Source organism: Eulemur rufifrons, chromosome 2, assembly GCF_041146395.1.
Source record: "Eulemur rufifrons isolate Redbay chromosome 2, OSU_ERuf_1, whole genome shotgun sequence".
NCBI lineage: Eukaryota > Metazoa > Chordata > Mammalia > Primates > Lemuridae > Eulemur > Eulemur rufifrons.
In genome coordinates, this window is record NC_090984.1 from 20,115,279 (window position 1) to 20,142,647 (window position 27,369).

The window sequence follows — 27,369 nt, forward strand, 5'->3', positions numbered from 1 at the left end:
TCTGGGGTCCATGGTCTGACAGCGGCGGTGCAGTCCTGCCCCGTCTCTGCTCTTTACAAAGGAGCCCAAAGCCCAGGGACTACATGGACACCCCCCCCACACACACACGCACAGCCTGTCTGCTTCACAGTCCCCTGGGTGCCCCAGGGCTGACTCGCCTCTCCAGCTCCCAGACTCCCTTTGCCATGCCCCCTTCACCTTCTGAGATGCCTGTGACCTCTGCTGAGCCACCTGAAGCAACGGCTCTCAGCCAGATCACCTGGGGTCTCAGTGGCACGCAGACTCCCATTCAGTGGGGCTGGGGAAGAGCTGAGAGTCTGTACTTCTAACAAGCTCCCAGGTGACGCTGACGCTGCTGGTCCCCAAAGTCCACAGAGCATCAAGGACCTAGGAAAGTGGTTCTCAGTCTTGATTGTGCATTGGAGTCATCAGAAAAGATTTAAAAACGCTGAGGCCGCAGTCCTGCCCCGGAGGCTGTGGTTCAGGTGGTCTGGTGTGTGGCCTGGGCACTGGTGCTCTCTCGGCAGTTCTAGTGCACAGCCTGGGTTGAGAACCACTGACCCGGATGCAGATCCCACCCCACGCCCACCCCCGCCTCCCTGCCCCATGACAGCCAGTCCTCACCAGCTGCGTGTCCTCTGGCTCCCACCGCTTCCTTGACCGGTGGTCTTCCCTCCTTCCGCTTTAGTCCACCCCACGTGCATTGCCCTGGGGCCATGGGGGAGTCACACAGAGCATGATACAAATGCCCCTCCCTTGAAGATGTACAGCCAGGGGGCTGCCCGAACTCACTCCCAGACTGGCGTGGTGCAGGGGCTGGTAGCTGAAGGCAGAGTGTGGATGGGGACAGTTGAGCTGGCACAGGAGTGGAAGAACAGGCCCAGAGCAGTGAGGCGCAAGGCTCAGCTGTGTAGCTGCCTGGGGCTCCTTGGGTGCTGTGTTGGCTGTGCCAAGTAGCAGCAGCATCTGCCCTAGGCGGTAAGAGGTTGGTGAGCTAGACCCGCCTCGGAAGGGGGAAGCCCTGTCCTCCGCCTGGCTCCCGTCATTCTGGTGTTTCTTGTGCTGGGCGTACTTTGGGGGCTGAAGGGAATTTTACCATAAACAGTTCCCATCCAGTGCACACTTCAGCCACGCCTGCAGCGCTCTCCCCCCGGACAGCCACAGGCCTCCCTCCCCTCAACTTTCTCAAAGGTCACTTTCCCAGTGAGGCCTCTTGACCACCTTACTGAAAGTGTCAGCTCACCCTTGACCATCCCAATCCTGCCACCATCTCTGTGTTTTCCCCTCCATGGTACTTATCACCTTGTTTCATACCATAACTTGTTATATTTATCATTTCACTCTTTGTCTCCCACGAGAGAGAGCGTGAACTGCCCCAAAGCAGGGATTTTTGCCTCTTTGTTTAAACAGCAATGGAAAGTAGCATTTTCCTCCTTTGGAGGCAGGTCAAGATTCGAGTCTCCGGTTTACAGGGAGCTGAATACACAGAAACACTGCTCCTGAGTGAAACGCTCTGTTTCGTCCCCCTGCCCCTTGGGGACTCTCCTCCAGGTAGCAGCAATCTCTTAGGGGCACACCCCACATGCTTCCCATGTGCAAGGCACAGAGGTGAGCAAACGCCCAGCTCCCCAGTGGATGTGAAGGCGCAGCTCCCAGTTCGACGCCATCCCAGGCGCAGGCCTCACAGCGGCCCTTTATAACTGCCAGAAGGTGCCAGGCTCAGATTTCAAATGGCAATGAAGTGACATCAGCTTTAGGGGCCACAGATGTTGGACTGGGTTTTAGGGAGGATGTGGAATCGGAACAGGGTCACTTCGGGCCCTGGGGAAGTCCGTGCTGCAGCCCGGGGAAGGCGAGAACAGGTGAGAACAGGGGCATGGAGGGCAGGCTGGGGACAAAACTTCCAGAGGAGCCGAGGCAGCTCAGAGGCCAGGTGCTAAAGGAACGGTGTAGGGGCAGGGGTGTGAAGAATGAAAATAGACGGGAGCAGAAGGGGAGGCAGGAACGTCACATTGTGGGAAAAGGGCAGGAGTGTCACCTTGCACAGGGGTGGAGGGGAGCCAGGCAGGGTGGACCAGAAGGTGAGGGCGGCCACAGGGTGATGTTTGAAAATGCAAAGGGTCTTTAACACACAGAAGCACTATGCAGCTGGCCGCTCCCATGGGCCTCCGAGCAGGGGGCCAAGGCGTCCTTCTGAGCACATGGGGCGGCTTCCCCACCAAGTCCTTCCCTGCCGCCCCTCCAGCTCCGCCAGGCTCCTCGCTTGCATCCCAGGACTCTCGTGCCTCTCTCTGAGCAAATCTCCTTAAGGCCCCTTGGCTCTGAGTTTGGGGCTGTCAGATTTAGCAAACAAGAATACAAGACATCCAGTTACATTTGAGTTTCAGATAAATGACAGGTGATTTTTTTAGTGTGAGTATATCCTGTGCAATGTTTGGGATATACTTATATTAGAAAATTACTCTTTGTTTATCTGAAGTTTGAATTTAGCTGCACATCTGTATTTGATCGGGCAACCCTCCTGAGCCCCACATGGTTTCAGTTTGAGGCTCACCTGTCACCTCTTGCTTGTGTGTTGGCAACAGGGGCCTGTCAGCAAGTGGGAAGAAGTGGTTCTGCAGTGGGCGGTGAAGGCCTCGCCATCTGGCCCCCACGGACCTTTCTCCTCCTGTTTTCTGCTTGTCCCTTAATGAGAAACCCTGTCTTCTGACTGGTGGCTTCCTCATCCTTCGCCCCACACTCTTGAACCACATGGGGTTCACATTCGCCGTCTCCACTCCCCACCTCCCCACTCCCTCCGTCGCCAGCTGAAATGCTACCTCTTTTTCCAGGACCAGCTCCACGAGTCCCAGGGCTGAACACCAGTCTTTCCTTTCCCCGCAGAGCCCAGGACAGGGCCTACCGTTCCCACAGCTGTTAGAACTATCCAGAAAGACTTGAATAAGCCCATTTGCGGCCAGCTTTCTCGAAGAGCTGTGAGCTTTGTCCCACCTTCCAGGGGGCGGGGGACTCCTTCAAGCTTTCCCTGGGTGGACTGGGAGGAAGAAGGCTCTGCCTCGAAGCTTTCACGTTCATGTTACTCCTCCGGGGACAAGGGAACACCTCCAGGCAGGGCTCCCCTCCCAGCCCAGTTTCACCCCGGGGACCTCCCTGCAGCGAGCTCCAGCAGAGTGACTCCGTCTGGGCGAGAAGGATGGGGTGACAGCCAAGTGTTGGGGCCATCACACACTTTGCCATCAGCATCGTCCATCCATTTCAGCTGCGTTGTACCTCACAGGCCAGATCCATTCTCCCACTTCTCTTTCAATAACCCCATGAGTTCAACGTATTATCTCCATTTTGCAGATGAGGAGGTGGAGGCCCAGAGTGGTAAGGGCCTTTGTACATGGTCCCAGGGTGGCTGAGGGCAGAGTCGGAAGTAAGGACTCCCTGGCTAGTGCTGTCTCAGCCACTTCAAGGTGCCTGGCTCTTCCTCAGCAAGGGAGGGCAGGCAGGTCCCCTCGTCACTGAACTGCCACACCAGTTGAGGTTGGACCTCAGCACCCCAGCCCTGTGCTCCCATCCCCCTCAGAGGCACCCCTCTGTGCTCCTGAGCAGAGTGAATGCAATATCCTGAGGGGTCCACCCAGCTCTGAGAGCCTGGGGCCCCTCCCCAGTTCCACGCCTATGCAGGAAGGATTCTGTCCTCAGTGGCTTCATTTCCACCTGTGAACGTTCCAGATCATATAGTCAAGGGTTTCCCAAAAGACGGTCTATGGAACACTAGTCTCACCAAATTCTTGCTCTGTGACAAAAGGCTGCCAAGGTCCAACAAGTTTGGGAGACATTGATACCATAATCCCCTTTGAAGCATCATGAGGCTTAGTAGCATATCAAAGGCACCGAAATGTCCTGCAGAGAGAAATGTCCATTTCACTTTGATCCAAATTTTCTGAAACTTACTCAACGATGGAAACTTTTATATTAAGTAACAACTATTAACATTCTATAGAACTAGTGTTCCATGCAACCTACTTTGAAAAACAGGGATTTTGTTCAACTCTTTCCTTTTTACAGCAGAAAATGGAAAATCCATTTGCTAATTCATTGAGCATTTATTAAAGGCAAATTGAGGCTCTCCGAAATGCCAGAGCCTGTGTCAGTTTCTGGAACCCACAGCAATACAATAGCAGCAGCTCACTTTCATGTAGCACTTGCTGCACAGACAGACTCTCTGCTAATCTACGAGCTGTTGGTTTCATGCCCATTTTGAAGACCAGGAGACTGAAGCACAGAGAGAGGCTGTGAGTTGCCAAGATCAGCATGTAAACCCAGCTCCGTCTCGTAATGAGATGTCTGCCCTTTGCAGTTCTACCCAGTGGCCTCTTGGATAAGAGAAGCCCAGAGCCAAGTGGAACCCAGGAGTGACGCGGGTCGGTTTGGGAGCAGGGTGTGGTGGGGGTCTCTGGCCTTGTCCCACCCCACTCTCAGCCTCCCTTCTCCCCACTTTTGTCCTCGCAGGTCTAACTGGCTGAAGCCGTGCTGCGGGAAGAGAGCAGCCGTGTGGCAGGTATTTTTGCTCAGTGCAAGTCTCAACAGTTTCCTGGTAGCCTGTGTAATATTGGTGGTGATTCTCCTGACTCTGGAACTTCTAATAGATATAAAGCTCCTCCAGTGTGAGTAGCAAGAGAGATACATATGCAAATACATATGATGTCAATATTCAATGTGCATCTGCAGCCATCAGGGGTCCCCAACCAGCAGATTGTGATCTGCCCCCAGCTGACGCCGCTGCCACGCTCTGGCCCCATGGCTCACAGGGACCCCCGCTGGGGAGGACGTGCTCCTGGCAGATCCTGTCTCCATCTGCCCAGCACGACTTTGCCCTTTCCCACCAATGTGGCCTCTGCAGTCCCCTCCCCAGCAGTCCATGATCAGAAACTGATGAAATAAAAAATGTTGGGGACCCCTGTATGCATTTTTTTTTCTTATTGTTCCCATTTGGAATTTTCCAGGTTGGAATTTTCTGTAGGTTAGAGAGTTCCCGTTTATGGAGGCCTCTCACCCTGTAGTAACTGCTAATGACAGCAACCATGATGGCGATAAGAGTCCTCGTATTTTTACCCAGCCATAAGTTGGCAGTGTTGTTTATATACACTGTGTTCGTTTTGAAAGCTGTTTCTCATGCATTGGACCCTAACAGCAGCCCTGTGAGGCGGGCCAGGCTGGTCCGACCCCATGTCACAGAGTGGGCAGTTACGATTTGGAGACGTCAGAGACTTGCCCTCGGTGAGAAGTATTGGGGCTGGCATTTCAAGCCACCAGGCCAGTTAACTGCGTGGCCAGTTCTCTTCCCTCTTCGGTCCTCTTGGTGTTTGTCCTAGTTCCCCATTAAGCCTGATGCGCGTGGCTCGTCCCTCTTCTGACCTGGGTGTCCCGTAGCAACGTGGCTGTCAGGGTGGAGGCCCGCTTCCTGCCCCCCTCCCCTGTAGACCCATGTCTGGTACACCAGAGGGACAGAGGCCAGGCGTTCCGACTCTTGGCTTGGATGAGCGCGTGGCTTCTGGGAGAGCTCCTGGTTCTCCAGGTTCCCCCGGCTCAGAAGGTGGACCATTCAAGTACGATTAAAAAAGAGGCGAGACTGTCGGCCTCAGAGAGATTTCCTTTCCTGCCCCTGGCAAAATCCAGGACTACATTCGGCCCCCCCAGCCCATTTAGTCATCTGGGCTTGTTTTCTCAAACCTCCCCCAATGCTTTCCTGGATCCTCTATACGCAGGCTCTGCCGAACCTCCCCCCAAGTGAGCCTTCCTGCTCCCTAAAAGACGATGACCGTGAGCACAGGATTGCTTTTGTCTGATAAGCCTAGTTGGGTTTTATGCAGCTGGTGGCCCCTTGGTTCCAATTAAAGTATCTTCCAGCATAAAGTGACCGGTACTGGTTTTACACTCAACCTGTCTTCAATTAAACCATGTTGTATTCTTTCCCTCCCACTCATCCATACTGTCTGCTTTTTATGAGATCTGACCATAACGGAGTCTTTCTTTCCCTGTGGTGGCTTGTCCTCGGGGCCCTCGGCTGCTCAGGTTGTGACAAGGCATTGAGTAGAACTGAGAACCCAGCCGACACTGGAATTTTGCTTAAAATTAAGTATCCAGGAGATTGATTTTGGTGGGAGATCCAATAGCAGCTCATAAAAGGCATCTTAAATTCCATAAAACGCACAATCAGAGATTTATTGCTCTTCTAAAGCAAACCGTAAAAAAAGGCACAGGAATTCATTTGAGAGATAATGGGGAGAGATTTTATGTTTTCAGAATCATCTGGAGGTCTCTTCAGAGTCACATGGGCCTCAGCCTCTTGGTCTCCACTGGTATGCGTGTCACCCGTGTCGGGGCTCATCTTCCATGGGTCATCCTGGCCCAGAGCCAGGGGACCCCAGAGTCTCCCACCTGGAACCTGGTTTTGCAGCCTTCTTCCCCTTGGATGTGCTCTGGGACCTGGTTTCCCAGCCCACAGATGCCAGAGTGTCAGGAGAGGCTGTGGGCTGCTGTCTCTCCGGCCGGCCCTCCCCGTGGCGGGCACTGGGCGTCTTCCGTCGGCCTAGGGGATTCTGAGCAGGGCGCCAAGCAGGCCGAGCAGCAGCCTGCTGGGGAGGCAGAGCAGGCGTGTTCTCCGCAGCATTCCTGCCCCTGTCCCGCCTCAGCCCTGCCCCACTGTCCCAGGATGTCCCGCCAGCAGCCAGTATTTCTTTTAGGCCTGCCCTCTGGGAAGCATCCCTCCCCCCACTCTCCATCAAAGCTCACCCGATCTTTGTCGTGGCCCCAGCACCCTGCTCCTGGCCTGCTGGTTGATAAACTAGGCCATGCTGGGGTTCGGAGGCTGGGCAGGGCTTCCTGTGTTTCCAAAGGGCCTTCCAGGGACAAAACCTTCCCCCCAAGCAGTGACTGTGGGAAGGTGGGGCGGGAATGTTCAGTGGCTGGCGACTCTCCCCACTCACATTCTGCAACCTGGAAGGCGACCGGAGCAATGTGGAAGACCCCAGCCCGCTGGCTCTGCTGCTTTTGGGGGACGGCTGACACCCCCGCCCCACGTCCAGCTCCCTCTCCCAGTCCTGCTCCCGCCTTCTCTCTCCGGAACACCCTGGCCGACGCCACCATCTCTGCCGCCCTGAGTTTTCAGAATGAAACGTGAAAGTGAGCTGGCCTTGAGTCCCACCAACCGTGCATGGTGCTTTAGGGGTGGACTGCGGGCTGGATTTCTGAAAGACCATCCTGCCGTGACTGAAGCTGCCTACCCAGGCCCAAAAGCCGTGGATGTCCTCATAAGCCCCCTCGGGAGGGCTCCTTTCCTGGAGTCTGGCTACAGCAAAAAGCCAGCCAAAGACCAAGCAGGAACTCAGACCAAGCGGCCCGTGGGGAAGGAGGCAGCCCCCTTGGGCTGGAGGAAAGAACAGCACCGCTGGCCCCCGACCTCCCACCACCTCCCCTGCAGGCACCAGTGTGAGCTGCCCTTGTTCTCTGACCTGACTTCTACCAGATCTAACTGCCCGTGCAAGCAGCCCCAGGGTCCCAGAGGTCTGCCTCAATGCTGTGAAGCCCCCTCTACGGATGCACATGATTCCTTGCTCCTAAAATCGGCCCTCATTGTGTTCCTTGCAGTTTCCAGTGCATTCCAGTTTGCTGGCGTAATTCACTGGATCAGTCTGGTCATTCTCTCTGTGTTCTTCTCAGAGGTAGGTGAAGACTTGGGCCCTATAACCTCTTCTGCAGGGCGATTCCCATGCCAGGGAAACCAAGGTTCACTTCTCGAAATATTTCCTGGTGTCGGGTCCTCTGCTAGCCCTTGAGGCTGCAGGGCGGAGGCGCCATACAGAGGGCTGGGCCCGCCGTCGGAGATGGCACAGGGAGGAGCCGCCCACCCAGCCAGGGAGGCTTGGCTGGAGCAGGTGGCCCCCGAGTGGAATCCCAGAGGATGAGCAGGTGTTCTCCAGGTCAGGCGTGGGTGACGACATCTGTGTAGGTGAGACTGAGCGTGACATAGCTGAGGGACAGCAAGCTGTTGGTGTGGCCGGAGAAGAGCAGGCAGGAGGTGAGGCTGAGGCCAGGGAGCCCGGAGGTGGGGAGCAGGGTGGACGCCATGGCCGTGGCCCTGGGCCCACAGCTGGCCCGACCTTTGTGGCTGAGGCTTGCAGAGGGCAGAGAGGACAGGGTCACAGGGCTGGCATTGAACTTGAGCCAGTCCTGCAGGGTGCATGGGGCCTGACTGGGCCAAGAGTTGCGCCCCCTCCGTGTGAGCAAAGAGGTATGTTTCTGAAGTGGTGGGTCGGGTAGAACAGGCGCCTGTCAGCGTTGCTAGAGGCAGTTGGTAAAGACCAAGTCGCTGTCTCCACGCTGGAAGGAAGACAGAGCCGACTGCGGCCCCGGGCACTGGGCTGGGTGCAGGAGCTGAACAGCCCGGTATGGGCACTGAAGTGTCTGGGAAACCAGGATCCCAGCACATTCCTCTGTCCTTACATGGGGGCAAGTGATACTTCTTTTGCACAGTTCCCAGGCTGTCACAGTGATACTTTGGCCTGCATTTGGGGCTGCTGCGGGCAGGCTTTTTCCTGTTCAGTGGGCAGTGGGGGGTTTACCGAAGGATAGGAGAGTTTCGTCTGGAAAACTGGTTTCTCCTAACAGGGCTGAGGACTGGCTCCGGTCAGCTGGCCGCTGTCTCGCTCCACCTGTGGGCCCACCCACCCCCCACCACAGGCACACATTAGCCCAAGCAGAGCGCGGTGGGGCCTTTTAGCAGGGTCCAGCAGACATGGGGGGAGAGGCAGCAATGAGTGAGGCGCAGGGCCTGCGGGCACACACGCATGCAGGGCTCGGCACCCACGGCACGGTGGAGCTGCAGAGAGGAACAGTGTGGGCAGAGGCACAGCCGTAGAGTATTTTGAGGTGTGATCAGGGAACCCACAGAGCAGGAGTCCCAGGGTCCTCCTGTGGGCGGGCTCTTGCCTAATGACCCTGCTGTCTCTCTCCCTGAAAAGCAAGGAGGGCTGGGCCTTGGCCTTGAGTCCAGTCGTGAGTCTGGGTGTGGGTGTGGAAGGCTGGGCAGCAGGGATTCCAGGCACAGAACGTTCTCTTCCTCAGGCCTCAGCTCCTGCAGCCCGTGGGGTTGGCTGGTGAGCCCGGGCCTGAGGCTCAGCCCGCAGGGGCAGATCCCAGCACTGCCGTCCCGGGGAGAGTCCCAACCAGCTCACGGAGACCACGTGCCTCAGCCCCCCAAAAGCAGAGTCCCTGCTCCCCAGCTTATTGCCTCCGTGAGGGTCCTGCCCTCCCTGGGCCCCTGTCTCTGTTCGCCGGGATTCCCTTCCACAAACGCATGGGCCGTGGCCAGATGTCTCCTTGATGCAAACCTTGGAAAATGTGCCATGTGTCTGTGACTGCCAACAAAAATGTTTAATCAGTTGCTGCGGTTCTTCCCCTCTATCCCTCTGCTTTGGTTTTATTGGCTTTTGCAGAATTTATTACCCAGCGTTAATTTGGCATTCCCTTCCTGTCACTGCCGGAGATGAACCACCTGAAACAGACAAGGCCCCGTGCGCAGAAATCACAGCCTCGGAGTCCCTCCACGTCCACCCCCCCAAAGCAGGAGGGGACGGGGCGGGGAGAGCTGGGTCTGCTGGGTCCTGGGGGAGGAGGACTCGTTCCCTCACCTTGACCTTCTCAAAGATGGTGAGGGGTGGAGCTGGGCAGTGGAGTAGCAGGGAGCCCGGCCTCCACTCTGGGCACCCGTCCCTGGGTGGACAGAGGGCTGGTGCTCGGGGATGTGGAGACCACACAGCCCGGCTAGCGCGCACGTTTTCCAGGCTCTAAGAGTGCCCTGGAGAACCACGTGTTAGAACTGGTTACCAGAATGGGCTCACAGAGGCTCCCTGCCCCAGAGGGTTTGGGAACACGTGAGGGTATTTGTGCCCTTCACCATGACTGGCTTGCCTAATAGGAAGGGCCAGGGGAGCCCCATGTCCCTCAGGAGTGGGCCAGGCCTGGGTGTTTTACTGGGATTTGCCCACCAACACCAGCAGTGTTCTTTTAAAAACACTACACAGGGCCGGGCGCGGTGGCTCACGCCTGTAATCCTAGCACTCTGGGAGGCTGAAGCGGGTGGATCGTTTGACCTCAGGAGTTCGAGACCAGCCTGAGCAAGAGCGAGACCCCATCTCTACTAAAGTAGAAAGAAATTATACAGACAACTAAAAATATATATAGAAAAAATTAGCCGGTCATGGTGGCACATACCTATAGTCCCAGCTACTCGGGAGGCTGAGGTAGGAGGATCGCTTGAGCCCAGGAGTTTGAGGTTGCTGTGAGGTAGGCTGACGCCATGGCACTCTAGCCCAGCCAGCAAAGTGAGACTCTGTCTCAAAAAAAAAAAACACTACACAGATGAGAAGAGCAGCCTGGGGTCACACAGCCAGCTGTGGCCGAAACTGGGCCCAGGGCTCTGGGCTCCTAATCTGGTCCCTGGCCACTGACTGCATCCCTGTGTGGCCCTGGTGCTGGCAGGTTGGGAAGGGACTAGGAATCAGGGGGAAAGATCAAGGCCAGGAGCTGGCCACAGGCCCGGAAGGAACCACACTCCCTCGTCTGGAAGAAGTGAGCGTGGCTCCCTGCAGGTCTGGCCCCTTCTTTCTTGGTAAAGGGACGTGGCTTGGGCAGAGGATGGGGTGTCACTCTAAGCCTCCTGGGACTTAGTGAGTGGGCCTAGTTCACAGGCCAATTCCACGAAGGTCAGACCCCAACGGCCCTGGCTGCCCTGGAGCCCTGTATCTTGTCCTAAGCAAGGTTCTACCCTCCTCTCAACTAAGCCTTAGACAGCCCTGGGCAGGAGAAGGGCAGAACATTTTATGAAAGGTGAGAAAACCTGCCCAGGGCCCATGCACAGGCCTCTGGGTGGGTGAGCCGTCCTCTGCCCCAGCCTCCGCCCGTCCCAGAGCCCCGCGGGCTGCTTCGGGAAGACAGGTACCTTTGTTCTGTGCAGGGCCCAGAGCACAGAGCTAGGCCCAGAGGAGGGGACTGTGAGGCTGGATTGGGCTCAGTTTGAGGACACCTGTTCAAACGGGCCCTGCTGTTCGACAGTGAGACATGATTCTCACGGTGGTGAGAGTGTGGCCCCCGTGGTCAGGTAGACCATGCAGGGGGCCAAGGTGGGAGTGCTGCCCGGAGCTCGGCACTTGTCCTCAAGGCCACATCAAAAGAACCGGAACAAGTGGTTTGAAGAGAAGGAAAGAGAAGTTTATTACTTTCTTAATAATAAGCAGAAATACAGAGCTTTTAAAGGCTGGGTTCTCAGCTTAGGCAATTGCTGTTCAGCTGCAGTTGATGATTCTGATCGTCCCGTCTCCACTGAGCACAGTCCCTCAACCTCCACCCAGGACCTCCCTTTACCAGGCCTGGGCTGAGCCTTGTCCTGCAGCACAAGCAACAAAAGACTGACCCTGCTTCTCCCAACCACTGGCCTAGGGCAGAGATGCAGGTTTTAGTTCTCAAAAAGGGGTGGAGGATGTTTTAAAGAGACAGGAAATAGTTTTGCCATTTCTCTTAGGCCAGTCCGTCTGTTACAAGAGTGGGTAACCACGAGGCTTCCTGGGCCCTGATGTCCTAGGTCAGGCAGGGTCAGTGCACTTCCGTGTGTCCCGGCAGCACTAAGAACAAGCAGAACCTTTGGAATCCAGATAGAGCATTGTGCAAACAGTTTTTCCAAAGTGCAGCCCCACCCTTGGCTGAGACCAGGCCCAGCTGGCCACTTGGAACCACGGAGCCCACTGCTCCTCTTCCTGAGACTGCACGAGTTCTCAGGGCCTCCTGGCCAAGGTCTGGCCACCCCCACAGCAGGGCCTGTGCAGGCTGTGGGGTGTTGGCCCCTTCCCTGGAGTACGGAAAGGCCCAGGCAGTCCCAGCTCTTTCCCTGGAAGAGGAGAAAGCTGAGCCACGGCTGGCCTTCCAGACGCGAGCCTCAGGCGGTGGTGGCTGCTGCTGATTCTTCTTCCGCTTTCTTCCTCCTCCTCCTCTTCTTCCTCCTCCACTCTTTCCTCCTCCTCTTCCTCCTTCTACCGAGGGGAAATTCTCATAATATAACCCTTTTAAAGGGTACAGTTCAGTGGCACTTAGTACATCACCACTATTTTTAATAGTATAGCAGTTTTCCATAGGAAGAAGTGTCCTAGTGTAGAAATACCTTTTTCTCATTTGCACAAAGGTGCCACACGAGCTAGCGGCGGCCCTGTTGATCTCTGATCTTTTTCTGGAAATGTTCAGGCTGGTGCTTTCTGCCTGGAAGGACTGTCCCACTGCTGCCGCCACCGCAGTCCTTCCCTTCCTCCAAGGGTCAGCTCAGTTCCTCCCCTCTCCTCCTCCAGGCAGCCTGTCCTGACCAGCCCCGTCCACATGGACCTCCCCTACTCTCAGCTCTGGGGCACAGGTTTTGTCCCAGCTCAGCTATGCGCAGGGGACAGAGCCTTAGCGCATTCGTGTCTCCTCTTAACACCTGGCAGACCAATGGCGCCAACCATGGAAGAAGTGAATAAATGCAATATGTTTGCGAGAAGTTATTCTTCAAAATCTCATTTCTACTTTTTCATTTGCCATGACCTTAAGGATCTTACAGAGCTTGCAGGTCAGATATAAAGGCATTTTCTGAACGAGTTGGAATGATGCTTTAGACAGTATCACGCTCACTGTCAGTAGAAGTCTGCAAGTGCAGGCTGGATGGCCAACTCTTTGGGCTACTAGGCCAGGGATTTAAGCACTGGAAAGGGTTGGGCCATGCAGCATAACATTTAAGGTCCTCCCTCCAGCTCTGAGATTCTAGTAATAATCCCAGACCCAGAATGTTCTACCTAACACAGCATTCTTGGGAACAACTGCTCTGGCAAGTGAGAAGAGCTGGGTTAATTAACACTTTGGATTCCCGGAGAAGGGGCCCACTAGAAGGAAAGCACGTCCTCACCAGCCTTGGTCTCAGAAGCAGACGAACCTGATGCTGGCCACCTGGGTCACACTGAGAGTGGCTGGGAGGCCACCAAGCAGACAGTCTTGGTGACTTTTCATGCCTGATCTACGCGAGGGGAAGCCCTGAGGCTCCATCTGATCACCCTGATGTAGAAAAAAATAGTCCTAATGTTTACTAGAATAATTTTGCCCATTGTAGAAAGTTTAGAAAATAAACAAGCCAGAATAAGAAAAAAAAATCACCATATTCACGTCACCTACAGATAACCACTATTAATTTGGTTTATGTCCAATGAGGCTTCTACAGTGCCTATGTGTATACACACTTTTTCCTTGAGAAAGATGGGATCATAGTGGACCTGATATTCTAGAACTTGCTTTTCTTTTTGTCCATTAATATTTTGTAAATGTTTTTCCATGTTATTATACAGTTGTCCCTTGGTGTCCATAGGGGATTGGACCCAGGACCCCTCACAGACACCAAAATCTGCGGAGGCTCAGGTCCCTGATATGAAATGGTGCAGTATTTGCACATAACCCACCCACATCCTCCCATACACTTTATTTATTTATTTATTTTTTTTTTGAGACACAGTCTCACTCTGTTGCCCAGGCTAGAGTGAGTGCCGTGGCGTCAGCCTAGCTCACAGCAACCTCAAACTCCTGAGCTCAAGCGATCCTCCTGTCTCAGCCTCCCGAGTAGCTGGGACTACAGGCATGCACCACCATGCCCGGCTAATTTTTTCTATATATATTTTTAGCTGTCCATATAATTTCTTTCTATTTTTAGTAGAGATGGGGTCTCGCTCTTGCTCAGGCTGGTCTCGAACTCCTGAGCTCAAACGATCCGCCCACCTCGGCCTCCCAGAGTGCTAGGATTACAGGCGTGAGCCACCGCGCCCGGCCACCTCCCATACACTTTAAATCATCTCTCGGCTGCTTGAGATACCTCATGCAATGCCTACACGTCCCTTCATTCCCATGGACTCAATGTACTACGCGGCACGCGACAAATTCAAGTTATGCTTTTTGGACCTCTGTGGATTTTATTTCCCGAATATTTTTGATCTGCAGTTACTTGAATCCATGGATGAGAAACCCACGGATATGGAGGGCCAATTGCATATACTTTTACAATAACATATTTAGGAGCATCCTACCTGGTTATTTCTCATCGGGAAATAGCTCAGGCATGCTGAAAACATAACGAATCATCTAACGCACACCTGCGTTCCTGCCCCCTGCTTTGTCCAGCCGTATCACTTTGGCAGTCTGCCCCATTTTTGATGGTGGCATCCATTGCATGGATGTCTCTAGTTTACCCCTCATCTTGGACTTTTAGGAGGTCTCCAGTTTTCTGCTAATAAACAGCATCAGCCCTGAAGACTCACCCGTCCCAGCAACCCCAGCATGGATTTAAAAGCGGTTCCCTAGAAGCAGGAAGGAAAATGGATTCTCCGCCAAACTTACAGGTGTTCCTGTAGCCCACAGGTCACAGCAGTCGTCCCATCCCCTGCCTCCTCAGGGAAGCTGTCGGTGACTCCCACCCCGCCTGCTCCTCACATGCCCACAGTCCGCACCACCTCTGCCCTCACCTGGCACCACTTCTGCTGTCACCAGTTGTCGCGGCCTCTCCTCTCACCCAAGGAGCCAGTTTACTCATGTGGACGGGTGGTGCAGAGCGGGGACAGGCCTAGCCTGCAGAGCCATGCCCGGGCCCTGTGCCTCCGGGTTCAGCCTCTCACTGCTGTGTGGTCCTGGGAAAGTCACTTCTCCTCTCTGAGCATCAGGTTTTCTCATCTGTGAGAGGAAGTTACAAATACCCATCTTAGAGGGATTTTTGTGACAGACAAGATGGTGGGTATAAAGTTCCCGGATGAGGCTGTGTTCTCCAGGGAAACGAGACCAACAGGAAGTGCACCTGCATGGAACTGGCTGCCATGCACAGTGGCGGAGCCTGGGAAGTCAGGTGACGGCCTCGGGGTTTCCCTGCTCCTTACAAACTTGAGAACAGCTCCTATCATCGGCCCCTATCTCGCCTGGTGCCACACTGGGAGGAGGCAGTCCCTTTGGGTCACCAGCCACCGTCCCCAGGGATTTGGAGGGAGTGAGCGTCAAGGTGCGAAAGAGGCTGATGGGTCCGCTCCTGTTTTATCAACATCCACCCCCAGGGGGCGCTCCTGTGAAGCCCTGCAATCACCCTCCACTGGCGCTTGTCACCTGGCAAACCTTTCTTTTACTCACCAGTTCAAGACCGGTGACAGTTTTCAGCTCCTGCATAGATTTCTCACATGTCTCAGTCTTGCCCTGTAGTTGGATCCTGGAATCAACGGCTTCCTCTTGCTGTTCTAGTTTAGCCCCAGGGAAAACTTGCCCAAGAGCAGATCCTTCTGGAGGAAGCAGCAGGGTCAGCCCCAGTGCCTGGTACCCACAGTGGGTGTTCCCAAGGCCAACTGGCTCCCCTGCACCATGCACCACCCCACGCCCCCAACGCCCAGGTGGGCGTCTCAGGGCTGGGCTCTCACTCCGGCTTTGACCCTGACTGGGAGCCACCCTTTCCCTATAGATGGGAAAGGTGTTTCCAGAGCCCATCGACAGCTGCCTTCTGCCACTCTGGTCGTGTGGGCTGGGCGAGGAAAGAAAGACTCCCAGAGGAGGTGGGCTTGAGCCAGGCCTCAGCGGACAGGCCCCCTGTGGACAGGCCAGCAAGGAGGGCAGGCGGGTGGCCAGCATTCCGGCTGTTCTGCGTGCTCCCCTGCCCCCACTTTGGCCCGTAAAACCATTAAACTTCCGTCCCCTCCTGGAGCACAGTGGCTCCGTGCATGCCGCCTTCTCCATCCTGTGGGCGGTTGCTGGCTGAGTCTTCCACCTGGCCACCTCTTTTCCCATTCCCCAGCCCGCGCCTCCTGGGCCACTGCCTTTTCAGCTAAGAAGAGTGTTGTTTTTAAAGAAGCATAATGATTCCTCTTAGGTGAGATCCCTAGAGGAGTCAAGTCCACAGAGGCAGAAAGTAGAATGGCGTTTGCCAGGGCTGGGCGGAGGGGAGACTGGGAGTTACTGTTTTATGGGTGCAGAGCTTCTGTTTGGGAAGAGAAAAAAGTTGTGAAGGTGGATGGTGGTGATGGTTGCACGACAGTGTCAATGTACTAAATGCCGCTGAGCTGTATACGTCAAAATGGTTAAGATGCTGTATTTTGTGCTATGTGCATTTTACCACAATTTTAAAAGAATGAGGAGGAGCAGCAGCAGAAATCATATTTGGACCTGGCCCTGTTCCCATCTGTCCTAGCCTGGGCTTTTTGCTTTGGGAGCCCCAGAATTGGGAGCGTGGGGGTGCATGTGGCTATTGAAGCATTTCAGAGGAGACAAACACCGAGTTTCAGCTTCAGCACAATTAGAGGGATTGGACAGCAACGTAAGAAACCAGGATGATATGTGGTGTTCTTACACAGCTTGAGCACATGATGCAGAGCCAGAAACCTCTGGGTCCAAATACTGACTTCTTCTCCAATTGCCTGTGTGACGTTAGGCAGCTTTCTTAACCTCTCTGACCCTCTCTGTAAGATGAGAATCACAAGCGAGGAAGGCTGTCCCAGGGTCTGGCACTTACTGGCATCTACTAGAAGGTAGATGTTATTCTCATAAATAATGGGAGGAATTGTATCGTGCATCTCTCTGGCAGAAGGAGACACTGGGGCCCAGGGAGGCGAGTTGACTTTCCCAAGGCCACAGAAACAGCCCATTATTGAGCTGTAACCTCAAGATATCTTGGACCCCCAACCAGCTCTCTTCCCACCCCTGGGACCTGCCTTGCAGTCTAGCATGGGTCCACCAGCCCAGAGATTGGGGAGCCATAAAGGAGTAGACATCAGGCTGCCACATGTTCCTCTCTGTACTCAAAGAAGGTGACATGACTGGCCACCACCAGCATCACACCTTCTCATCCTTCACAGAAGTCAGGATCATCCTTTACACGAAGAGATAGATTTTACCAGCCAGCCTTTCCGTGGCATAACCAATATGGGTGATGATCCACGGACTGGGGCAGCCTTGCTGAGTTCAGCAGGCTGGTCTTGCACTACAGGCAGGTAGGAGAGGGGCACCTGGTGTGAATTACTATGAATTAAAGTCGTCTTGGCTCAAGGAATAGCCTACAGAGGAATGTGCCAGGATCATGTAAGACCAGCTTTTAAGAAGCTTCTTTGGAGAAAGATGCAGTGTTGGTGAGGAGATCACTCCCAAAGGCAGCAGCATTTAGGAATTATTAATTCATGCATGCATTTGTTCATTCAAGGAAGAACCCATTGGGTAAGCAGGTAAGGCTGACGTGGTGGCTTGGGCTGGTGGGGACCTGGCAGGCTTCCGTCTTGTTGTCTGGCCCTCCTTAGTTGAAGATGGCTCACTATCACACCTACACACCCACATTCCAGTCTTTGGGAAGAGGGAAAGGGGAGGAAGAGCCGAATCCATTTAAGCCCACAGCGCAGAAGTTGTAGTCAGTGTTTCTGCTCACCAGCCATTGGCCAGAATACAGTCACATGGCTACTCCTGGACTCAAGGAAGGCTGGGAAATGTAGTCTTTAGCTGGGTGGCCCTGCTGAGGCTTCCATCATTGTAGAAGGAGAGAAGAGATTTTGGGTTGGAAGGAGAGTCCACTGTAGCCTCATGCAAAGACAAGGCAGTAGGAGAGAGAACTTGCATGTTTGAATATTTCTAAGTGGCTTGGGGCATGAAGGGAGTGGGAAAAGACGATGCAGGAGAGGGAGGCAGGGTTCTGAGTATCATTCCAAGGGATTTGGAGTGTATTCTCTAGGTACCGGGAGTTCTGAAGGGTTCTGAGCGAGGGCTGGCACAGATGGTGCTGGGGGTGCCCAAGGATGGCACACAGAGGGCTGGAGGGGCAGACCCTGCAGGCTGAGAGCCAGCAGGAGGCTCTGGAGCTAGGCACTGGCACTAGGGCTGGAGAGGGCACGTGGGCGAGAATGCTCGGGAGATGGTGGAGGCTTTCCCGCATCACTGAGCAAGGAAGCAGAGCTCTGCATGCTGAGCTCTGGAGTCTTCGCTGCTGGGGCAGGGGCTGGAGAACAGTCGCCTCTTTTCTCTTTCTCTCCTCAGACTGTTCTGCGGATCGTGGTGCTTGGGATCTGGGATTACATCGAGAACAAAATAGAGGTAAACAGAACAGCGTCCACCCCCAGACCCCGACCCAACCAGCCTGGAAGCTGGAAAATGTCACTGTCCCATCCATTCCAGGGTGGGAGCCATCAAAAAAGTCTGGCTCCTTCCCACACTTGATGGGGCAGCTTCTTGCTCTGTGCACCAGGGTGGAGCAGGGAAGGGGTGGAGGCTGGGGAGAGCCGACTGGATAGTTTCCAGCAAAGAGACGCTCTCAATCTCCTTGAAGTTCTGCAAACTTTTAAAATTTATTTTTGAATCACTTTGAAAAGCTTTTGAGATGTGTTTTAAAACAAATAAATCCACCCTAGACGGACAGCTGGGCAGGAAACTGTAAAAGCGCTTCTCAGCCTGGGTTTCCACTCTGCTCCCCGTCCCCAGGGGTGGGGTGTGGAGGGTGGGGAGGCATGTGGGGGAGCCCTGGCTGCTGCTGGCTTTTGTGCACATGCCAAGGCGGTCAGCGCTGCCGCCCACTCCTCCCTCTCCTCTCCATCCATATCTTGGCCTCTTTGGGCTCAAGCTGGGAGCTGACACAGAGGCCCTGGCCCATGAGAGGCTCGGATGGAGGCCCGGCTGGGGCAGGCAGAGGGAGGTCAGGGCCCAGGGTTTAATAAATCGTGCAGGCTGCACGCCTCCTCACCTAGCCCCGCCCCTGCAGGGTCAGGGACTCTGTGCTGGACAAAGATGAGATGTGGGCCCCAGGTCCTACTCCCTCAGGGAAGGGAACATCCCGTGCCTGCCCTCAGCCTCTACCCTGCCAGTGTGGGGTTCATCCCAGCTCTGCCCAGGGCCTGGGACACAGCATCCAGCCCCATCCTGAGAAGGGGTGAGACAGCCCAAGCCTGTCTGAACTAAGGGCTGGAGATAGGCTGAGGTCACTTGGAGGATAGAGGGTGCTCAGAAGCACATTTAGGAGTGGGGAGACCCCTAAAGACTGAGGAGGGTCAGGAGGGCTGGCCAGGTATGGGGTGACCTTCTATGGGAGCCCAGGCCCCTGGAGAAGCTGCTTTGCCTGGTCCCTGGCCCTGAGTGCTGAGATATGCCTCCTCCCACAGGTGTTTGACGGGGCTGTGATCATCCTGTCCTTGGCCCCGATGGTGGCATCTACCGTGGCCAACGGGCCCAGGAGCCCCTGGGACGCCATCAGCCTCATCATCATGCTCCGGATCTGGCGAGTGAAGAGGGTCATTGATGGTGAGTGGCCCGAAAGGGATCAGTGGGGCTGGTGGGGCGGCAGGGGCTGCTCTGGAAACTGGAGCCATTCACCGAGAGGAGAGAGACCGTGTGATATGGGGACAGCCCCGCGCAGCACGGTGGAGGGTGAGACTGTCAGTGTGGAGGGAACTAAGCCTGTTCTGCTCATTCGCCATCCTGTTCTGCACTCACACCACTCAGGTGTCACGGGCACACACTGGAGTGTGTGCACACTCAGAGGTCACATGTTCGTCCTGACGCAGCCTGGATGGTGCCCGGACAGCCGGCCTCCACTCGAGAGCTCACAGCAGGGCCTGCCGTCCGGGAGAAGAGCAGCTCTTTACGCCCCGGTGTCCTGACGTGCACCTGCCCCTGGCTCCTGATGGCCACAGACCCCCACTGGCTCTGTCCAGGTCATCTTGTCTGTCCTTGCCTGTCTGTCCCACCTTGTGTCCACCAAGGACAAGGCGGTGCCCCCGGCCTGTTGGCCTGCGCGCACTAGGAGAGAACATCACTGTTGGCGAGGCTGGGTCCCGGCCCGTGTTCTGCTCGCCTTTAGCGACATGCACTTCTACCTCGGGGTCTCCTTCCCGGAGACAGTGTGACCTGCTCCTTAGCCACTCGCCACCCTCGCCTAGGGACCTGTGTCCTGACCCAGGAGGCCCTTATGTTTCCAGCCCAGAGAGTGTCCCCCAGAGGAGGGAGGCCTGGGTGGAGAGGGATGGAAGGAAACCCCATCCCTGAAGAATGGTTTAGAGTCCCAGAGTGGGGTGGCCGGGAGGACGATCACAGGGAGGGCACTGAAGTCGTCTTAGGGAAGAGGGAAGATGCAAGTCACTGGGCTCCAGAGGGTGGTCCTTGGCCGTGACTAGGAGGCCCACTGCACGTCAGCCTGACTCGGCCCAGAGCCACTCGCCGATGGCTGGTTGACCTCTCTGAGAGAGGCCCCCAGAGAGACCAGGAGGGCACACAGACGATGGTTCCAAAGCTTTTTTTTCCTTCTGCAAAATCTTGCCCAGTGTGTAAAGTAGACCAAGAATGGAGCTGTTTGGTTGACTCAGAGTGAGGGGCCTGAGCCCACCTCCTTGCCCTCGCCTTGTCCCCGAGGCCCCTCTAAGGACCTGCCAGGCCTTCTGGAACACAGCTTTCAAACCACCCGGATACATGCCAAGGTCTTTTCCAGCCCTGAATTTTGGTTACAAATGATAGAAATTGTGGCCATGAGAAGACTCCAGCAGCGTTTGCCCAGCCAGTAGAAGGCAGATAGGGTGTCCTCCAGGGTCTCCAGTCCTGGGGTGGGCACCCCCTCCCTGGCTCCCACCCCCACATCCCACCTTGTGAACACTGGGCTTTGGTCCTGGTGTCCACACTGATGTCTCAGCAGGGAGCCCCTGAGACAGAATCTTCATCAAACTGGAATGTGTTTGGGTCCAACTTTGGAAGCCTTTGGGGGCTAGGAAGGCTCTGGGAGATCATCTAGTCCACTCCCCTCAATTGGCACATGGGGAAACTGAGGTCAAGAGGGATGAGGGTCACACAGTGAATCAGGCTCGGAACCCGAAGAGGAGAGGGGAGCCCAGGACCCCTGAGACCCACCCATGCTCTTTGGCTGTTCACGCCTCCCCATCTGCTCGGGGCCCTGTTCTTGGCTCTGACAATGAGAACATCCGCTCCCCTTGGGCAGGAACGGCGCCTTCTGGCTCTTCCTGCCAGCTGCGGACAGCTGTACACTCTCACAGTAATGGGGTTGATGGCCCCCATTGTGAAGGCTCTTCCCAGCTGTCCCCCCTTTTTCCTGACACGTCAGGCATTGTCGTGCCACCAGGAGCCTCATGACAGAGACCCGCTGGTGAACAGATGGGTGTTAATTTGCTACTCTGGCCCTGGTGTGAGCTGGCCTTCAGCAGAGATCTGAGGTGGCAGCAGCTTGGGGCAGCCCCTGAGCCTGGAGATGGGTCTTAGGGACACATGGCCTGCCCTCAGATCTGGAAGCAAACAGAAAATTCCTGATTGCCGTTTTCTGCATGATTCCTGCAATAGCCAGAGGACATCTGGAGGTGGGGAGGCTGTGGGTGGAGAGGGGACCTGGAGGCTGGGATGGGAAGGGCTCTAGAACGCAGTGGCAGGAGGTATGTGACAGAGGTTTCTAAACAGTCAGGAAGGGCTGGATTCTGAGATGTGTGAGAAGAGTGTGAAGGGCAAGCCCAGGTCAAAGTCGGGAGTTGATGCTGAGACTTCCGAGGAGCCTAGAGTACAACCAAGGGAGGGGTCCACGGGACTGCTGGGGCATCTCATACTCAGAGTCCAGCTTTTCTCCTCTGGGTTTCACTGTGTGTGTCAATTATAAATAGGATCATCTGAGTGACAGAGACCTAGATAACATGTCTTAAGCAAAACAGAAGCTTCTTTCTTTCACACAAAAGTCCGCAGGTGGGTGGTCCAAAGCTGATATGGCACTCACTCCCTGTAGTCAGGATCCCAGGTTCCTTCTATGTTGTTGCTCTATGCACTTAGCCTACTTTTCAGAGTCATCTCCTGGTCCAAGATGGCGGCTGCAGTGCCAGCCATCACGTCCTCATTATAGCCAATAGGAAGGAGGCAGGGAGGAAGAAGATAAAGCCCCAGCTGCCTTTTCTTGTTAAACATCTTTATTAAGATATAATTCATAATTAAATCCACCCATTTAAAATGCACAATTCATTGGTTTTTAGTGTATTTATAGAGTTGTGCAACCATCACCGAAATCTAAGTTTAGAGCATTTTCATCACTCCAGAAAGAAACTCCATCCTCACCAGCAGTCACTTCCCATTCCCCGCTCAGACGGAGGCAAATACTAACCTATTTGCCATCTCTGTACATTTGCCTATTCTCGACAAGTCATATGATGGAATTATATGATATGCAGTCTTTTGTGTCTGGCTTCTTTCAGTTAATGTGATGTTTCCAAGGTTCACCTGCATTGTAGCACGTACAAGCACCTCAGTCTTTTGAATGTCAAGTAGTGTTCCATGGTATGGGCAGACTGCATTTTATTTATCTGTTCATCTGTCGATGAACATTTCTGTTGTTGCCACTTTTTGGCTATTAAGAGTGATGCCGCTACGAACAGTCACGTACAAGTGTTTGTGTAGAGGTATGTTTCCATTTCCCTTTAGGTAGCTAGGTCACAGGGTGAATCTTTGCTTAACATATGCCAAATCATTTTCCAAAGTCGTTGCGCTGCTTTTAAAGGAAGGCTTCTGGAAGCCACTGCATTCTACCTCCGGTAGCATCCTGTTGTCCCGAGGTGGTCTATGGCCACCCACAGCTGCCAGGGAGGCTGGAGAATAGTGTTTATTCCAGGCAGCTGTGCACGCAGCCCAAAAGTGAGGCCTCTGTCACTATGGAAAGGAAAGACACAGCTGTCTTGGACCTGTGAGTCAAGGCTGTAGCCCTCTTGTACTTTCTGGATGCTGTTGGGTGCCTGGCCGTGCGCCACCCGCCCCCGCCCCCCGCCCCCACCCCGTCCTCAGGGGACAGGCCTCGAACCTGCTGCTGGCCGAATGCCAGGCTGAGCCCTGCCACTGCTGAGATCTTCACAGGGCTATCTTTGTCTTCCAGCCTATGTCTTGCCAGTGAAAGTGGAGATGGAGATGGTTATCCAGCAGTACGAGAAAGCCAAGGTCATCCAAGACGAGCAGCTGGAGAGACTGACACAGATCTGTCAGGAGCAAGGGGTAACACATGGCCACTTTCAGTTCTGTCCATTTCTGTTCAGAGCCTTGCTAGGGACACTGGTAGTGCTTAAAGTCACAGGATACCAGAGCTGCAGGGGCCCCAGAGATCAGGGAGCTCCTCCAGCCCCTTGGACCCATGGGAACCTGAAGCCCAGAGAGGGGAACACATCTCCAAGGTCACTGGTGCCAGCCCAGCCAGGCCTGGACCATACCCCCAGGCCGGGTTCTTTTCATGGCCCCACGGTGACCCTGTAGCTTCCCAACCTGAGCCTACCGAGTCGCCCACTCCATACATCAGTCTCCTCGGAGCAATGGTCTCTGAAGCAGGGGACTGATTCTGTCTGCTGCGGGTTGCTGGGCACCACTGTGGGCTTGTTGCCACTCAGGATACCCAGATACTCCAAAGAGATGTTAGCAGTGTTCTCTGCCCTCCAGGAGCCATGACAGGGGCTCAGAGACAGGCAGTGGGCCCTGCAAGGGTGGGCCTAGCAGAGCCAAGGGAGGGGCCCCGTCTGGGAAGCAGAGGCCTGAACGCAAGGTCCAGTTCTGCCAGTTCCGCCGCTCCCACCCCGCAGGACTCCAGCCAAGTCCTGCCACCCCTCTGCCCTCAGCTCCTTCACCTGTAGCTTGAGGGGGCTGCTCCCATGTGAGCGGGACAGAGGAGATTGGAGGAGGGGACTGGGGTGCTCGGGAGGTGGTGGCAGCTGGATCCCGTAGCAAGGCTGCAAAGCTTTGTAGAAACACAGCCTTGGGAGCAGGGAAGCTTCCAGAGCCAGGCTGTAAGGTGGGAATGCCACTGAGGGGACTAGCAAGGTGGGGGAATGTGGCGGGGTGGGGTGTGGACCAAATGACATGTGTGGTCGCTGCTATTCTGCCCCTTGGGTTCTGGGAGAGGACAGGGCCACTGCCCCTTACTCCAGAGAAGAAGCCAGAGAAGCCAAGCCCGCAGCTCTCAGGGCCAGCCCTGGTGTGGAGTGCCTGAAGCTCCGATCCCTGTGGGCGCCGAGCCCTTCTGGCTTGCGGTGCAGTGAGGATGGGCACCCTGGGGGTCAGGTGCTCCCCAAGGTGGTCTCAGAGCTGAAATCTCACCTGTCATATGGGCCTGCATTGTGTCTGCTGTCCTGTCAACCTCATGTCGCATGTGTCTGGGGCATAAACACTCTGATTGTGCCAAGTGCAGTCACCTGTCATTCTAACAAACCCCATGCCTTCTCTCTTCGTGGGTTCTGGTCGCGCTGCGCTCCTTACCTGAATTGCTGCCCCTCACAAGCTCTGCCTAGCTGATTCAAGCCCTGGCTTCTCTGCAGAGCATGGCGCCCCCTCCCCCGGCAGCCTCTGCGATGCCCCAGCTCTGCAGCCCTCACTGGCAGCGCTCACAGGGCACTGGGCACTCACTGCCTGGGCAGAGGTCACGGACAGCCAGGGCAGCTTCTCCCACTGAACTGGTCGCTCCCCGAGGGCGAGCCCCGCCCAACTCACCTTCCTGCCCCAGCCCCGCGCCCGCACCTCGAGGGTCTTGGTAAACATCTGTTCAGTGCATCTCTGAGCTTCTCAACCCCAACCTCTCATAGCTGGTGGGGGGGAGTCGATGGAATGTCACCACAAAGCAACCCCAGGAAGTGTCCCTGCGGGAACATGCGTGCAGCATCTTAAAAATCATCCCCTTGGAATGTCTGCCAGGGAACCAAATCTTTTTATCTTCTTCGGGAACACCATGACCTTTCATTTCAGCACAGATGCTTATGTGTCACAAGAGGGCCTGTCAGAGGACACAGCCCTCAGGAGCAGAGCACACTGTCCGAGGGTCCTGAGTGCAGGCCGTCCATACGGAATCCTAGGCTGGGAACATAGACGTCCCAGCCCCTGTGCAGCCGGCCTCAGCCTCATTCATTGTCTCACCTCTCCATCTGGTCAGCCAGCACCGTCGAAGGCCTGCGCGGTGCTGGACTTGTGCTGGGCACTGAGGACGCCACCCTGGTCAGGCCCCCACCCTCACGGGGCTCTGGGTGACTCAGCGAGTCTGGCAGTCTGGCATTGCAACGCCTGTTTCGCCAGGGCGTGTCTGGTGGGGAAGCCTTCCCCGGGGAGCTGATGCTGAGCAGGGCCACTTGGAGAAGGGCGCCAGGCGGAGTGCGGCGAGGGGGCGGTGCTGGGGGAGCTCAGGGCTGTTTGGTGGGAGCAGAGGGAGGTGGGGAGGACTTGGAGGCAGGCTTGGGAAGGGCTCTGTGCCTGACCAGGGAGTTGGGACTTTATCCCGTGGGGAGAGAGGAAACCCGGCGTGGTAGAAGCAGGAGCGGGAGGGATCTGGCTGCGGCTGGAGGACAGATGGGAGAGGGTGGGGTGGAGACTGAAGACAGGGTAGGGGGGCTGCAGCAACCACCCAGGTGACAGAAGCCTGGGTTTGGGCAGGGCAAGGGAGGAGGGGACACTTCAGGGTGTCACCCAGAAACTGGCTGGAGGCTGATCAGGTAGTTCTGAGTCTACTGTCTAATAGGAAAATAAACACTCTGCTTCACTGCAGTTGGCAACGTGAAAGGCATCAGCACAGGGGAGCATCTGCCCCTCATAAATTTACAGCCTCCCAGCCCAGCGGGGACACGCTGACCCTGCCACACGCCTCACCTCAGCAGCACATGTGCCACGTGGCCAGGAGAAAATCCTCGTGGCAAACCCCCTTCCATGATCTCCACCTGACCTCTGTCCTGAGCCCCCCAGAGACGCCCGGTTCCTGCCGTCCCGGTTCAAGTCACTCCCCACATGTGGCCTCCTTGCCGGGGGTCTCAGCTGGAGGGAGACTCCCTTGGATTCTGCACAGGAAAGAGCCAATAAATAAAGACAGATTCCCTCTAGGTAGTGACATCTGGAAAAGAGATGAACAGAAACAAACCATTTTAATTTAAAAAGCACCTGAAGCCTGTCATCTTAGTGAGGACAGCAAAAACGGCCAGACAGGCTGGAATCCCAGCGGGGCCGCCAGGGAGTGTGGGGCGGGTGCCTGGCCCACGCGCAGAGAGACGGGGAAGGCTGCTGTCCCAAAGCTCAGGGGTGCCCACTCCACGGGGCAGAGCAGACAGGCACCGCATTTGCAGCTATATTTTGAGACCAGGTCTGAGATTTAGCTGGGCAACAAATACCCTTAACAACACAAGAGTGTGGGCCCATGGAATGCCAGGGACGGTCGCGCCCTTGGACAGAGCAGCACGTGGGATGATTGAGAGTAGACTTCGTTCTAAATATTCTTCGAGCTGCCTTTGAACCCAGGTTTGCCCAGGGCTCAAAGCCAGCTCAGCCACTGACTGGCCCTCGTGTGGCTCTGGGCACTTAGAGGACCTCTATGGGCCCTGGTTTTCCTAACGTGGGAAACAGGGACAGTAATAAAATCCTTGCAGAACGGTTGTGAGACTGCTTTGCCTAGAGCCTGGCGCGGGACAAATAGTGGCACAGTAACCACCGCCAATCCACCCCACCCCCACCCCGTCCCGCCCCGCCTGCCCCCACCCCCATTTCAGGAGTAAGAACTGTCTCCCAGGTGCGCTCAGCGGTCACAGGGTCCTTCCAGCGGGTGCAGATCCCGGCGCCCCGACCGAGGATACTGTTCTTTCCCAGCCTGTCGCGCTCTACCTCGCTTTCTCCTTTCTTCTCCTTGTGGCACTTCTCAGCCCGCAGGGAAAACGTTGATCGGGTTATGCACGGGCTCCCTGTCACCCCATTGCAGGCTCTTCTAGTCACCTTTGTCACAAACTCTTGCTCTCTCTCCTTGCTTGACTTCTCAGAGTTTAATGGGGCAGTGTGCAAACCGAATTCATACATGCTGCCTAAAAACCTGACAGTCACCAGAGTTCCAGTGAAATGTGTGGGGGCCCGTCTTAAACACAACACCTACTTTGCGTCCGCCTGCTCTCTCCCCCGGATGTGCTTGTCTGACTATTTGCCAAGACTTCACTCCTCTTAGCTCTTTTTTAAAAATAACATTTGTTTAGACCGGTTTTAGATTCCTAAAAAAGCTGTGAGGAGAGTGCAGTTCCCTGCACACCTTCACTCCGTTCCCGTCACTAACGTGTCACTAACGTCTGACGTCAGTGTCACCATTTGTTGCCTTGAATGCACCAATGTCACTATTCAGATTCTTTCGTTTTCATCTTTTATGTCCTTTTTCGCTCTGGGATCCGCCTGAGACACCACGTTACGTTTATCGCCAGGTCTCCCCGGGCTCCTCTCGGCTTGAACACGTCCCGGAGCTTGCTTGGCTTTGGATGACCGTGAGGGTCTGGAGGGGCAGTGCTCAGGAATGTTACAGGACGCCTCTGT

At 55.4% G+C, this 27,369-nt stretch overlaps 1 protein-coding gene across 1 annotated transcript in view; it reads left to right on the forward strand.

The window, feature by feature from the left end:
* Positions 1-27,369, forward strand: part of TMEM266 (transmembrane protein 266) — a 64,951-nt gene that overhangs the window by 16,004 nt on the left and 21,578 nt on the right. Inside the window, exons 3-7 of the mRNA XM_069456995.1 lie at positions 4,501-4,655; positions 7,639-7,712; positions 18,091-18,147; positions 19,206-19,344; positions 22,946-23,061. Coding sequence (XP_069313096.1) covers positions 4,501-4,655; positions 7,639-7,712; positions 18,091-18,147; positions 19,206-19,344; positions 22,946-23,061 — 541 coding nt within the window. The remainder of the gene's footprint in view (positions 1-4,500; positions 4,656-7,638; positions 7,713-18,090; positions 18,148-19,205; positions 19,345-22,945; positions 23,062-27,369) is intronic.